Source organism: Idiotropiscis lumnitzeri, chromosome 4 (genome assembly GCF_059441095.1).
Source record: "Idiotropiscis lumnitzeri isolate Australia: NSW breed Sydney's pygmy pipehorse chromosome 4, RoL_Ilum_1.0, whole genome shotgun sequence".
In the NCBI taxonomy this organism is placed as follows: Eukaryota; Metazoa; Chordata; class Actinopteri; order Syngnathiformes; family Syngnathidae; genus Idiotropiscis; species Idiotropiscis lumnitzeri.
The window spans coordinates 24,805,188-24,819,262 of record NC_142394.1 but is presented as its reverse complement, the minus strand read 5'-3'; the positions used below and the strand labels follow the sequence as shown (position 1 = coordinate 24,819,262).

Sequence of the window (14,075 nt, the reverse complement as noted above, 5' to 3'; positions counted from 1 at the left end):
GCAAACCTGAGAGAAATTGCGATGGCTGATTTTGCACCTGAATGGCAAACGCCAGTCGGTATGCAAAGCAGTGCCAGCAGAAAGCAGGCAGAATCAGAAACCTCTACAAAGTGTGTAGTAGTACATAAACAATTAATTGCACTAGTAGGATATTGAAAAATAAATTCTCAAACGCCTTGCCATAGCTTGACGTTTATTTTGTGTCCTGTCTCTCCCATGTGCATGCACACAGGAGATGGCTCATCAGGGCCAAACAAGCAAGCGCCACGCTTCCTGTTTCTGACAGCGCAGAGCACGCCATGCTATCAACAACGCACACACACACAGGAAACCGGCTGACAACCGCTGGCTGGGTGGCATGCGGCGTGGCGTGAGTGCTGCTTGATCCCTTTCAGGAAAGAGCCCCCAGAGGAGGAGGAAAGCCACATGAAGTGATGTGCGGCGGATCCTGGCGCAGATGAAAGTGACCCTGGAAACTGGACGTGGGAGGGGCTCAAGTCAGGTGACGGGAAGCAGCAGGAGGGAAAAATGAAATGAGAAGAAAAAACAGCGGCAGCACGGGCGGTTTCCATTCTCCCCTTGATGAGCAGAAATATCGGACGTCGCACCCGAGCGACGTTCCTGCCGGATGGAGTCACGCTGCTCGGATCCTGGCCTTTCGGGAGTCTATCGAGCGCTGTCCGGCGTGCACTTCTACCACGAGGTCAGCATCCTCGGCGCCACACTTGCATCACACTCGGCTCGGTTTAAAATGTTGACTTCATGAATGTGAGCAGATTGCCGCAGGTGCGTTTTGTGCTTCAAACTTGGCTGTGGCTGACGGACCAATCACAGAATGGCACAATGCTGACATCATCATGAGCCAGTGCTCCAGCCCTGTGAGGACAAAGCTGAAATGCGATTGAAGAAAGAAACAGTCCCCTTGCTAATATAGTTCGTTACTGATTGGGAAGGCCCTGGGCAGATTACGTTAACATGACAACATGATGCTGAAATATGATTGGACAGAGAAATCCAACATCCACGTCCATCCAAGTTTTTTTTTTCCCTGCAATTGCTTGTGTTGGGAAATGTTGCACGACATGGCCCGGATGGCGCTGGCTAATTCCTGGTATTTTATAGCTATTTGTGAGATTGTGGGTGAAGAGAATCAAGGGCCCAATCATTTCTGCTGCTCACAACAACTACGGAGCGTAGTTGTGTGGCGTCTGTGGAATTGCTGAGCGTGTTTAGTGGTGAGTCAAGTAAAGTGGCATTTGTGTTTGACCGGTAGAACGAATTAGGTTCAGCGAAAGTGTGACATAAGACGTCATCAGAGCCTCTTCTCCGGTGTCGCTCTGTATCGGGTTTGCGGCGGTTCCGGGTGGACAAGGGAAGCCCGTTGTATTCGGATCGAGTAGTCCAATTAAGAGGTCAAGCGTGAAAAATGTGTCAAACCTTGTTGGAGTTTACTGAGAAACTGGCACATAAAACAAAAGAGAATTAAATGTTGAGCTAAACTAAACAACAAAACGTAGATGACTAAAAGTTTGCTAGCTTAATGCTAACATCAAATGAGAAACGCCATCCGTCGTGGGGGGGCTGGAGCCTATGCTAGCTGTCTTCGGGTAGTAGGCGGGGTACACCCTGAACTGGTTGCTAGCCAATCGCAGGACACACAAATAAACAACCATCTGCGCTCAACCTCACACCTCAGGACAATTTTAGAGTGTTCAATCAACCTGTCTTTGGAATGTGGGAGGAAACCGGTTTACCCGGAGAAAACCCACGCAGGCACGATTACAGACTAATCCGAAGAAGGTCCCACAGGATCTTGGCCTGGTTGTTGTCAACCACCTTCAGATGTGTCTGCCATCTTGATTCTGGGACATCATGTTCAGGCTCTATATCTTGTGCTGCCGTGTTTTGCGTCTCCATGCAGTCTATCCGGTTCCCCAATGTCAGTCACTTCTTCAATTTGTTGGTGTTGTTACAAGCCATGCTTTTTTTTTTTTTTTTTAAGAAAAATAATAATGAAATCGCACCGTGATGGCCCCAAAGACGTCGGCTCGCCGGGCGTCTACTCGCAGTTCAGCCTCGGCTGAGGGTGTGAACGTCCTGTTTAGAGAACGGAGGCAGACGCGGACTGAGAGACCGTCCCTATCCAAGCTCCCATCTCCTTTTCACTGTCGGCATTTCCTGTCCGAGCTCAGTTGCAAAGTAGGGAAGCGTACATGATGAAGGAGGAAAAAAAATTTGTTCCGCCGGTGTGGCGCTGTAACCTGGAGAGGCTTCGGGGACAAGCTGCGATTTGGGGAAAAGTAGCGAGCCAAGGGAGAGAGAGTTCTAGACTGACGCAATTTTTGTTTCGTTCCATGACTACACTTGTATCTCAAATCAATGGAAATGCCGTTCATCTGTTCCAGCAGCCACTCACCCAAAAAACGTTTCAACACTTTTGCACATTTTCAGAATTGCTTTCGAGTATATTGTGTCGTATGACAAACACGTGAAATAAAATGAAAACATGGAAAATGAAAGCCCAAAACACAACTATAGCCATTGACAATTCCGGGCTTTCATCAAAATAACATCACGAGTCAAGATGGCGTTCAAGTCGGGGAAACAAATGCTCTGCTTATTGAAAAGTATTATACTTTGTTTTGTTGTCTTTTGATTTGTGAGGATTATTTAGATTTCAAAATGAGATGAAATGTTGTTTGACTACTAGAACAATTGGCCTGCAAATACCAAAGTGCGAATTGAGCAGAAATTGGACGGAATTGGTCGAACATTAGATGAAGGGCCTTATTAAACTAAAACTAAATGTCTAGATGAGGAATATTGGGGGGCAGCAAATATGTCATTAGCACACGAGATAATTTTATATTACATTAATATAGATCACGATGCGAGCTGGTTGAACCCCAAAAGAAAGTACATTTGATCACACACACGAGAATGATTCTTACCACTTATGAAGTGCTCACAAAAAAGCTTTGTTTGTCCACTTTTCTCCCACGTCCGGGGTTCACAAAGTAATATGGAATTATAATTTAGTTTCAATCTATTTTTTTTTTATTTCAATCATGTGATGGACTATCCTTTTCCCCGACATTGCGTTTTACGTCGTGAAATGCCCGGATGCTGGGAATTGTCAATCTATCCGTCTTCTGTGCGGTTTATTGGCGGTTGGCACATCGACTAAATGACGCATTAGCGCCACCTACTGATATTTTCCCGTCACTGCAAAGAAGCCGATGCGAATCGACTTTGACCAGGTTTTGAGCAGTCATCTGATAAATGCTTTTGAAACTGCGTTGAGCCAGACTGCCAGCTGTTTCTAATATTCTGAATCACATCACACGGGAATGCTCAACAAACACTCGCCTGTCTCTTGAGCGCTCTTCGGCCAACAGAGTGCAGTGTTGTCCAAGAAAATGCGCGTGTGTGCGAGTGCGTTTGCGTCGACCATCCTGTTGTTTTGAAGCAGACGGGTCGAGTCAGCACACATCGGGGAGGGGGGGGGGGCATCAGGTGTGTAATCATGTGACCTTATGACTTGGAAATGTAAGGCGGCGCCGTCCTGTGAGGGAGTGTGTCAAGCACACTAACACACGCGCACACACGCACGCACGCACCCAGCCATGTTGCTTAGCTCTCACGTTTGCTCTCATCTTCAACCTACCGCGTCTGTGCTTGCGTCCTTTTTAATCCAACGTTTTAATCCTCCTCCTCTTGGCACTCACCTGCCCTACCTTCCTTTTTTTTCCCCTCGTGCCCATATCTCCCCATATTTGCAGACATCATTCATACGTAGCTTGTTTTGGATACGAAGACTACCACCCTCCTCCCTAATTTGCTTCCCTCCTTCTGCATTGCTTCTCCATCACGCACCTCACCCCCACAACCCCTCCCCCCCTCCCCATGTTTATGTTCTGCATGCTCGTGGAAGTCACAACTCGTCCTGTCCCTCCTCCTCTTGTTGTAATCTAACTCTTTTCTCCAGACCTCCCTCCCCCCCCTCTCGCTTTACTCATCCCGCACGCTCACTGACTTGGAGTTAGACGGTGCCAGTCGTCTCAATGGGGTCCGGATAGCGGGCGCGTGGGGGGTGGGGGGGGGGCTCCAGGCACATTTTGGAAATTTATTCAGCAAGAAAAGAACGTCAATCTAAATTCAGGTATTTGTGACTTGACTGTTATTTGATTGTTTCTTGTCAGCAGATTTTTTTTTCTTTGAATGTATTAATCGGAATCTGCAATACGAAGCCGCGTGATTGCTGATAGGATGCCATCGAAATCGATTACCTTTAAGCAAGATTGCATAAAGTGCAAGCGGCACCACAATGCGCCGGATGTACTCGTGCCGTTTTGTTTTGCGGGCTGGTCACATTGTGCTTCCCAAATGGAGCAGAAAAGCCTTCAGGGCAGAGTGGACTTTCTGCTCTCCAGTTGCTGTTTATCCAAAGGATAAGCAAGTGGGGCTTCATTTGGAATTCCTCTTTTTTTTTTCCTTCTCTCTCCCCTATGCAGACTTGCGTAACTTGCACGTACACTTCGCACCCTTTGGCAGCGTCAACGTAATTCTCACTCAATCATCCATAAGTGCAATGTGCTTGATTAATAATTAATGATAATGATAATGCTTGACTTTTGATCGTAGTTAATCAAGAGAATGCAGAATTGCTGAAATGCCTTGACGTTATTTTGTGTCCTTATTCTTCACATTCCCCAAATTTCACAGTCAAGTTACCAAATGAAAAAATATTGGGCGTTTATGTCCTCTTGGTACATTTCTTTTTTGATTCTACCGATCCCAACTTGAAAATATCCCGCTCATTTAGGACATTAAGAATTTGGGAAATGTTATAAATAGTTGGCACAAATTTTACAGTAAATTACCAAAGGGCGTGATTTTTTTTTTTTTTTTTTTAGAAATTCACCCACTTCTAGATTTCCCCATCTCTTAAAACATTCAAACTTGAAAATGTTCATGACATTTTGGGCACTATTGCTACATCATTTATTTTAAGAAGAATGCCCATATTGTTGACAAATTTGACATCGTCATCCACCGACTTTAGCATCTGTACTTGCAATCTACATTTAAACTGTTGGATGAAGTTTCAATTCAGCCATTTTCTTTTTAAAAAAAAAATCTTTAGCAGTCACATGTAATTTCTACCGAAATTGCATTCACATAAAAACTGGTAAAAATAAAACCATTATTTCTATTTTGTGCCCCGTCCGACAACCCCAGGGAGAGCTTGAACACATGGCAAAAAAAAAAAAATTCCACATCACTTTCATCTCCCGTCATATTGCAGACAACTTAACGACATGCAGGTCCATCCGTGTGCCCCGACTCGGTCACAGACAGCCTGGCAATCTTTTTGCGCTAAATCTTCCCAGATGAGGGAGCGTTATGTTTCCACTCAACATGTCACATGTTTTTTTAATTTTTTTTTTGTGTGTGTGCATGTGTGTGTGTGGGGGGGGGGGGGGGGGGGGCCTGGACAGGGGGGCCTCACGTGGACCAACATGTTGGGTCAAAGCGTGCGTCTCCAACCCGTGGCCATCCAGAATCTATCGGAAGTTGAGCGAGCCAGACTCCAGCAAGTGGCCTTATTCCACTTGGACCAGCGGGATCTCCACTTGAAGATCAGCATTCCCAGAGGTACGTGTGAAGCGAGCTACCATTCCATCCTCGCTGTTGATATTCACATTTGAGGATCCTGGGCCAAGTGTGGGTTAGGAATGACGAGCCGAGAACGACAGCGCAAAGCCAACTGATTGATGGGCTGATGGTCGGGGAGACGGCTTCGAGAACTTGGAAGGAGAGGATGGAACAACTGTGATTAGGGAAAACTTTGGACATCCCGAGAGAGGGGGAAAAAAAAGCATCGATCGCAGGGAGTGAACAGACCAATCTTGTAGTTTGGTATGTAAATGCAGCGTGGGATACGTTCCAGAGCCGCACACCGTCTGTGAAAATCTGCAGTGGAGAGGCTCCCCCCCCAATTTTTTTTTTAAGGAAAGTAAAACTCAAACACAAGAGTGAACAAAAGTCTGCTAGCTTAATGCTAACGTGCGACGCAAAAACGCCATAGGCAGGCTGAAAGGAATGAGTATTGGTTTTCATTAAAAAAAAACAAAAAAAACAAGTGCTAATTTAACGCACATGTGCCATTTTGCAATAACTGCTGTTATTTCGCAAGACTACAATCAAATTTAGGGAACGAAAATGTATTTTTGGGGGGGGGTCATGTTATTAGGGGGAAAAAAAAAGTCCCATGAGGAGAAAACGACGATAAAAATGGCATTTTACGAGAGTACAAGAAGATAAAGTTCAGATCATCTTCTTCTTTTCAGCGTGGCCTAAGAACTTCTTCACAGAACGAAACAAGCCAGCATTTTTTTATTTATTTTTTGTCTGCAGGATTTCGCTCCGGCTGCGCTTGTTGTTCAAGTGCTCTATAAATAAAGTTGAATTGAGTTCACCAAAGTCCGTCGCGCCAGCGATTTGCCGATCTCTTTGATTCGCAAGCGTGAGATGATTGTTGGCTGCCGTCCAGTTCCTCATCCAAACTTGCTTCCAGATGTGCAAAGTCGGACTTCTGACTTGAAATTCTGCACGGCGATTTCAAATCATCATCACTGGTCCGTCTTTGAACATTTTCAGAGACGGACCATCCATCAGCTTTTCCGAAGGAAAACCAAACGTGCGACGACACTTGTGTGCTTCCAACTTTGGTCCTTTCCTCTTCCCGGGAAGAAGCGCACAAGACTAGGAGGCCACAGGGATTGCGCTTTTGTGTTTGTGTGTCCTACGGGACTTTATAAGCTGCTTTTCTCAGCCTCGTCTCGGTAGCTCGCTGGCTGCCTGCCTTTCTCAGAACAATTAACTTCTGATTATAGAATTATATCCAAGATCTAGGTTATATCTATAAGATCTCTGTGTATGTACATATCTGTATCTGGAAGCATTAGCATGTATTAGCATTAGCATTCATTCTACTTTACGGATTGGACTCATTTGTCCATTTGTCCAATGAAGCAAGATTTGCGTCGGCGCCCATTCAAATGACGTTGACAAAATGTGATCATGAGGAATGTTTTTGAAAGTGGCAGGACGGTGGCGTTCAATTTCTTCTGTGACCGTGCTTGACAGTCAAATCTCAAATGGTCTGAATGGAAACGCTATTCATCCGTTCCAGATGCCCCAAAAAAAAATAAAAATAAAAACTACAACAGCTCAGCTCAGCTCGTCACAGAGGATAACGAAAGTATGTTGAAACATCTGTTGCTTAAAGGGAGAATTTGGATGGGTATGTGTGGTGTTTCCCATTATGTGTTAGCATTAGCATTGAGCTAGCGAGCTAAAGGCCGAACGACGTCATGTGCTTGTTTTGAATGTGGGTAATTGTTTTTGGTGTGGCATTTAACGGCATTTTGGAACGCTAGTGTCTTTTCAAGTGAACTCTACTGTCACCAGGCACTCATATCTCAAGTTTGGGCTCACAAGTCAAAGCAAGAAAATCAGCCCAATGACAGTTCATGTCTCAAAACCTTCGTGTCTCTCGCGGGTTCGGCTCATTTCACTTTGAGCAAGTGTGGGAATCTTCCCGCTCGCTTTCTCCCCTGAGGTGAGCACGTCGGGTCACATCTGTCGCCGCTGCGCTCTTTGACTTCCTGTTGTTTTTCGCTGACATTTTGAGGGTTGTGCTGTTGAAAGTGGCCAGACGTTTTTAGCCGCTGGCCAGCTCCATGGAATTCTCTGTCATCACGTAAGAGACTTTTTCTCTTATTTGCTTGTTCTCATGCTCCTCTTTGTCCTTTTTTTTTTTTTGCGGACTTCCTGCTTTGCTGCTTCAGGAAAAGACACCCCTCCAGCCCCCGACTCCCAACTTGTCACAGCATGTGATGCCACAAAATGACACGACATCATTAAATGTGCACTACATTTAATGACGTGCTCGCTAAAGAATAATTGCACTCCAATTTTATTTTGATTGCGTGTGTGCAATTGTGTGACAAAAAAAATAAATAAATCTTGTCTTTGCCCACAGAAATTCGTAAACGTCGAAAATCGCTGCGCAGGAAGTTTGACTCATTTTCCAAGGAAAAAAAAGAGCGTGGTGAGTTGAATGCACATACTACACCAAAAAAAAAAAGAGGATTGCTATTTGGATAAATGTTTGAATGTGTAGGTTGTTTGGAAAGCGAGGAGCAACAAATTAACTCATTTTTAATAGGGGGGGGCAAGGATGCGTTGCCCTTTGACCTTGCCGTTGATGCCGCCCTGCTGGTGTAAATATTCAATACAGAGTCTTCTATATTTAGTTATTTTTTTCTTTTTCTTTCATGTCTTGAAGCACTTTTACTGTTTGTCATACTTATACACAAACAACTACACAAGAAAACAATAAAAAAAACTCCTAATCCAACTCCCTTCTCATTTAAAAAAATATATATATACTGACCCAGGTCTGGCATCATACTGAATTTTTCAATATTTACTGTAAAAAAAAAATCTATTATTATAAAGGTCAACATGTGACGATGCAGATCTCTAAAGACGTAACACCTGCTGCTGCTTAGCCGCACGTCGCACAGATTTAGCCGAAGTCTAACCCCGTTAACGAAAACCCGGAACATCGGGACCTGGCCCCGGTCCTGCTGGCTCTGTCCGTCTTCTTGCAGCCCTCAAACATCCTCCTTGGCGGAGGTAATAATAACCATGCTGATTTTGGAAGCGAGGTCAGTGTTTCCCCACATTTAAAAAAAAAAAAAAGGCAGTCCATGATGCAGCTTCAAAGAGCAACAAATGCCAAACCAGAATGAAGACATACAATAATAATCCAAGTACAGTATCATTTGTTCTTTCCATTTTCAACTGGCAATCAAAGATTGAAAGATTGGCTCATTATTCTGTCTTTTTATTTAATGCCAGATTTTTCACATTTTAATTTTAGGTTGGATCACACAAACTGGAACAGGATATTAAAATGTGCATGGTTTGCTTTCATTATTCAAAAGTTTGGAAATGAGCCATTAGCCCTATGAAAGATCCGGAATCCTAACTGCCTTCAATTGATCATTTTATATTTTTGATCTGAGCCACCAATTAAAATGTGAAAGATCAGGCTACTTAAAAAAAAAAAAAAAAAAAAAAAAGACCAAAAAAAGCTCTGGATTAATTTAAATGCTACACATCTTTCCAAACCCCCGTCTTCCTAAAATATTGAAAGAAAAAGGCTGAAACATGTTAACATAAGTGGATTTGCACCATTTTCCAGCTCTGCACCAAACTCAATAAAGAAATGTCAGTGGAAACAAGATGCCAAGGATGTTTACAAACAAGAGGATCAGCGGCCTTTGTTGTCGGATGCCAGCAAACGTGGCCAAAAGTCAGACGGCGTGCGTCGGGGTCAGCGAGGAGCTTAGAGCCAGCTTGGCCAAAGCAGGCCACCGAGTGCACCTATTAGCAGACCTCCATTGGTTCGATGCCGTGGACCAGCACATGATATTCCGCTAGCGCCCTCTGGTGGCAGCAGGAGGCCTCGCGTCACATAATATTAGATCCGGTTTTCGTGTGCTGAAATTTGTGCCACTAGAAACTGAATCTGACTCTCTCGTTGAATAATTTAATTGAAATCTTTTTTTAATTTGAATTACGTAAATTGTATTGTTATTCTTTAATTTGAATCATTGCATCAAAAAACGGAATCCGAATTGTTCCATCTGAATTTGAATTTATGTTAGGAACTGTATGTCGCCCAATAAACTTGAAACTGTTATTCAGATTCATGTTTCTGGTGGCACGAATTTCAGCTTATAGGTTTTCAGCGAGAGACAACATTCATACGTTTGAAGTGTGAAAATATCTTTGAATCACAACACAGATGGATATAAAGTGCTTTATTTGGATTGATTTTAAATGCAGTGAACGAGTGAATAATCACTGGCTCGTTCCCTACACTGTAAAATATTGAGAGCTTTTTCACTCAGACATTCTAAGTAAATTTTACAGGAATAATTTTTGAGTAAATTTTACTCATTTAATGAATTAAAAAAAGACACTCAAAGAAAGTTAGCTTTTACTTTTTCCACAAAGCACATGGCTTACACAAGGTTACTCAATGTGATTGAGGATCAAAACAACATCCTCCAGATTTAAAGATGGCCACTCTACACGTGAGATACAGCTCTGCGACTGATAGTATATTGCTGGAATCTCCCTCTGCCTTAGAATTTCTGAGTGAAAAAACTTTACTAGGGTTTTTCAAACGAATATCACTCGACATTTTTTACAGTGTACTTCCAGAAGAATGCTTGGTGAAGGGTGTAACTGTGGAACTCATTCTCTGTTCAGTTCAGTCCGTCTTAAGCAGCGCACATTGTTTGTCAGAATCTGCCCCCAAGGCGTTCGGCATCCCGCTGTCGCAGGTCATCGCCAATGACCGGGCCTTCAAACGGCGTCAGGATGCCGTCAAGGAGAGCCGGCGGGACTGCTTGGAACTAGAGGCCAGCATCCTGCGCTTCAGGGCTGAGAAGCGGCAGCTGCTCTCGGAGGGCACGCGTCCCTCCCCGCCCGCTAACTCTGTGGCACCTGTGCCGCCGCACTCCGTACTGGACAGCGTCGGGCGAGGAAAGAGACGGGTAACACCGCACTCATCCAAATCATGGTAATCCGCAAAAACTGAATCGAGGCAACAGTCAGAGGTTTTGAAAGAAATTGTAGACAGAGAGGACTTCTGATTTGAAAGAGGAAATCCAACCCTGTCACTAGTTGATTTCACCATGATTGTGAAAGTGGCTACTACTGGCTAGCAGCTAGCTGTGAGCATTAGCAACAAGTGCCAGATCTCCACCGCCCTGCCAACACCGGTTGCCGGTCCGCAAAAGTTATGGATTTGTATGAAACGGTCCCTGGTGGAAAAAAGGTTTAATCGAAAAAAATTCCAATAAAAAAAAAAAATGCTGAATCACTTACTCCTTTCTACCTTGACATTCGGTCAATCTCGGCTTGATTGATCACAGTGCCGTAATAATGTAAATCAGTTCATTGTGTATCACTTGGCAGGCAGCATTTGTAGCTTCCGATTTCAACAAGACATTTTGCCAAAGATGTTCATTCATCAGCCCTCATGACCACCCTAAAAACAGTACACTTGCCTCCTTTCTGTTTTGCCGGACCTTTACCCAGAACAGAACTCAATATAAATCGTACTTCTGTCAACTTCGCTGCTGTCCCAGGGCGGCCTCTCCGTGGATTCTATTTCCGACCTGGTGGAAAGTCAGTCCCGCTTGCTGGAGGCGCTGCAGCTCTCGCATCCGGCAGAGCTGGAGCTGAAGAAGGGTGGCGGCGGCTCATCGGAGGGCAGGAGCCAAAGCAGACTGAGCCTCAACCCCGTCTACCCTCAGGTGCCCCGTGTTCTGGAGCGCTGCTGCGGCCACATCGAGGCCCACGGTGAGGCGGCCGTCCTCTCGTCTTTGTCACGCGGTCCTGCCGGCATTGCTGACTCGCGTTCCGTCCCTTCAGGTCTTCAGACTGTGGGCATCTTCCGAGTCGGGAGCTCCAAGAAGAGGGTTCGGCAGGTGAGCTCACTTCCTGGTTGCCGCGGTAACAAATGCAGTCGACGTTACCATCCTGTCCTAATCCCCCTCCCGCCGCAGCTGAGGGAGGACTTTGACGCGGGCGTGGACGTTCAGCTGGACGAGGAACAAAGCGTGCACGACGTGGCTGCCTTGCTCAAAGAGTTTTTGCGGGACATGCCGGATCCGTTGCTCACCAGAGAGCTCTACCCCGCCTTCCTGCACGCCAACCGTACGCATGCACGACAACTATCCTAGCATTGAATTCTTCTGAGGAACAAAGATACATAATTCGTGGTAGATAAATCATTTCCACCTGATGGGTTTTATTTCTGTGGCTGCGGTCCAGTCCTCGGAGGAACGGAGCAACTCCAGTACCTGCGGCACCTCCTCTACCTGCTGCCTCCCTGCAACTGCGACACGCTGCTGCGCCTCCTCACTTTCCTGCACACGGTGCACAGTTTCGCCCAGGACAGCGTCGGCATCAACGACGAGGAGGTCAGTGGTGCGATGTCGCAGAATCCAAATACTTTGTCACTCTACTTGAGTCGATCTGGATTTTGAAAACAGATATCCGTACTTTTAATCCCTCACTGTCGTTTTCCAACCTGCGTGGATGACAACTCGATCTTTGGCCTGCCCGCTCATGAACTTGCCGGCTCTCCGACTGGCACAGATCCCCGGTAACAAGATGACGGCGGCCAACCTGGCGGTCATCTTTGGGCCCAACCTGCTGCAACGGGAACGAGGAGGGGACGTCAGTCCGCAGGCTGTGGGCATCGAGGACAGCACGGCGATTATTAACGTCACTCTGGTGCTCATGCAGAACTACAGGAGACTTTTCATGGTGATTCACTTTTTTCGCGTTCTGTTTCATATTCATATTTATAATAGATAGAATACATATTTAATTTATTCACTCCCAGCCAAGTAAAAAAAATTGATCTTTAACGTCTTTAGCCGTCAATGGCAGTAAATGAGTTAAAGGGCTGCCTTGAAGTGTGAGAGACTTTGAGCTGTTCAACGCAACTCCTCGGTGAAATTTGCTGTTTAAGCGTACTCACGGTTGTATATTCTTTATCCTCCGCGGAGAACGACTCATATTAGCGTCGTACTGATGACCTGAGAGAGGAGTTGGGACATCTCAATGAAGCGATATGAATCCCACTTGGTTGTGTTCCTCCGAATTATTCCAGCGTGTCCCGTAGGTGTCAGCGGAGCTGCAACAGGAAGTCCTGGTGAGCCTTATCCAGAGCGACCCCGACATCATCGACTATCTGCTCCGCCGCAAACTCAGGTGACGACGATCATCACTTTGATTACAAACGCATGTCTAATCCCGCTCGACTCCGTCCCTGCAGCAGCAGTTACATGACAACGGAGAGCGCCGACAGCTTGGGAGCCCGCCGGGACACGGGAGCGTCTCTGGACTCAGTCGGGGCCTCCAGTGGGAGTCTATCCCCGACCTTGATGGAGCCCCGCTCGTCTCTGGAGGGCGGCCTGAGCAGCGAGGTCTTCCTCAGCGTGCTCAAGATGAACCAGAGCAGGAAGCAGCACGACAACAGATACGGTACGCTCCCCGTAGACCTCTGCTGATGACATCATCAGCATTCAAACCGAGGGCCTCGTAGCCCTTAGAAACGAGGTGAAGATCTTTATGTGCCAGCAGGAGACGTCCAACCCGGGAAGTCCATCCGACACATACGACAATTCCACTCCCACCACAACCTGCTCAGTCTGGCCCAGCCCGCCTTATGCTCCGTGACTTCCGCCTCCACCTCTAGTCGGCAGCACCCGGCCGACACGGGCAACGTTTGGGTGAGGCAGGCGCCCCCCGAGGAAGGCAAGACCAGCTTCTGGGACTTCTTCACAGGGAAAGGCTCGGGCTCCGAGACTTTGGTGTGATGTTGGCGGTGGCGCAACAACACTACAAAATGTTCACAAAAACTGTGTGGCTGTGATAGGAAGGAATCCTCACATGTACATACCGTAATGTACTTTTTTTTTTTACATTTTAGAGCTCCATGAACAACTACAACTATTTAGTCTGATTTGTTTTCTGTAAAATTCAATAAAGTGTCCACTGTAAACGTGAGTTAAATCTATGCTTGTTTGTTTTGCTGAGGGAGTACGACGTAAAAGTCCCATTTTAATGTATCGTGTAAAAGGTAGTAGTGTGCCTTGCCCCACCCCATCATGTATTAAACGGTACATAAACGTCATTTGTAACATTTCACAAAACATCTGCAAGCACTTGTCAATTTTGTGGATTGTGGTGCAAAGGTGGAGCTAATTTACATAATCTCTTCGTCCATGGCTTCAAACGAAGGCAGGACATCATATAAACGCTATAAGGTAAGCAGAGCTGCAGTGTTTGCAGGGGTGGGCAAAGTTTTTGATTGGCGGGCCACAATGAGTTCTAAAATTTGACAGAGGGGCCGGACATGGAGCAGATGGGATGGAGTGTTTTGGTCACCTCACCTCATCGGACAAAAG

At 45.8% G+C, this 14,075-nt stretch overlaps 1 protein-coding gene across 3 annotated transcripts; it reads left to right on the top strand.

Moving 5' to 3' along the window:
* Nucleotides 1-328: 328 nt before the first annotated feature.
* On the top strand, nt 329-13,669 carry arhgap36 (Rho GTPase activating protein 36). Of its 3 annotated transcripts, none has more exons than XM_088293212.1 (12): nt 329-703; nt 5,502-5,658; nt 8,051-8,119; nt 10,393-10,643; nt 11,241-11,454; nt 11,527-11,582; nt 11,661-11,811; nt 11,929-12,077; nt 12,256-12,426; nt 12,788-12,876; nt 12,941-13,149; nt 13,249-13,669. In XM_088293212.1, the coding sequence occupies exons 1-12, from the start codon at nt 629-631 to the stop codon at nt 13,482-13,484; spliced, it is 1,827 nt and encodes a 608-aa protein (XP_088149338.1). In that variant the 5' UTR covers nt 329-628; the 3' UTR covers nt 13,485-13,669. The 3 variants fall into 3 exon arrangements, with proteins under 3 accessions (XP_088149338.1, XP_088149339.1, XP_088149337.1); XM_088293213.1 differs by lacking the exon at nt 329-703 and adding an exon at nt 3,712-4,162; XM_088293211.1 differs by lacking the exon at nt 329-703 and having other exon boundaries at nt 12,944-13,149.
* Nucleotides 13,670-14,075: the final 406 nt, after the last annotated feature.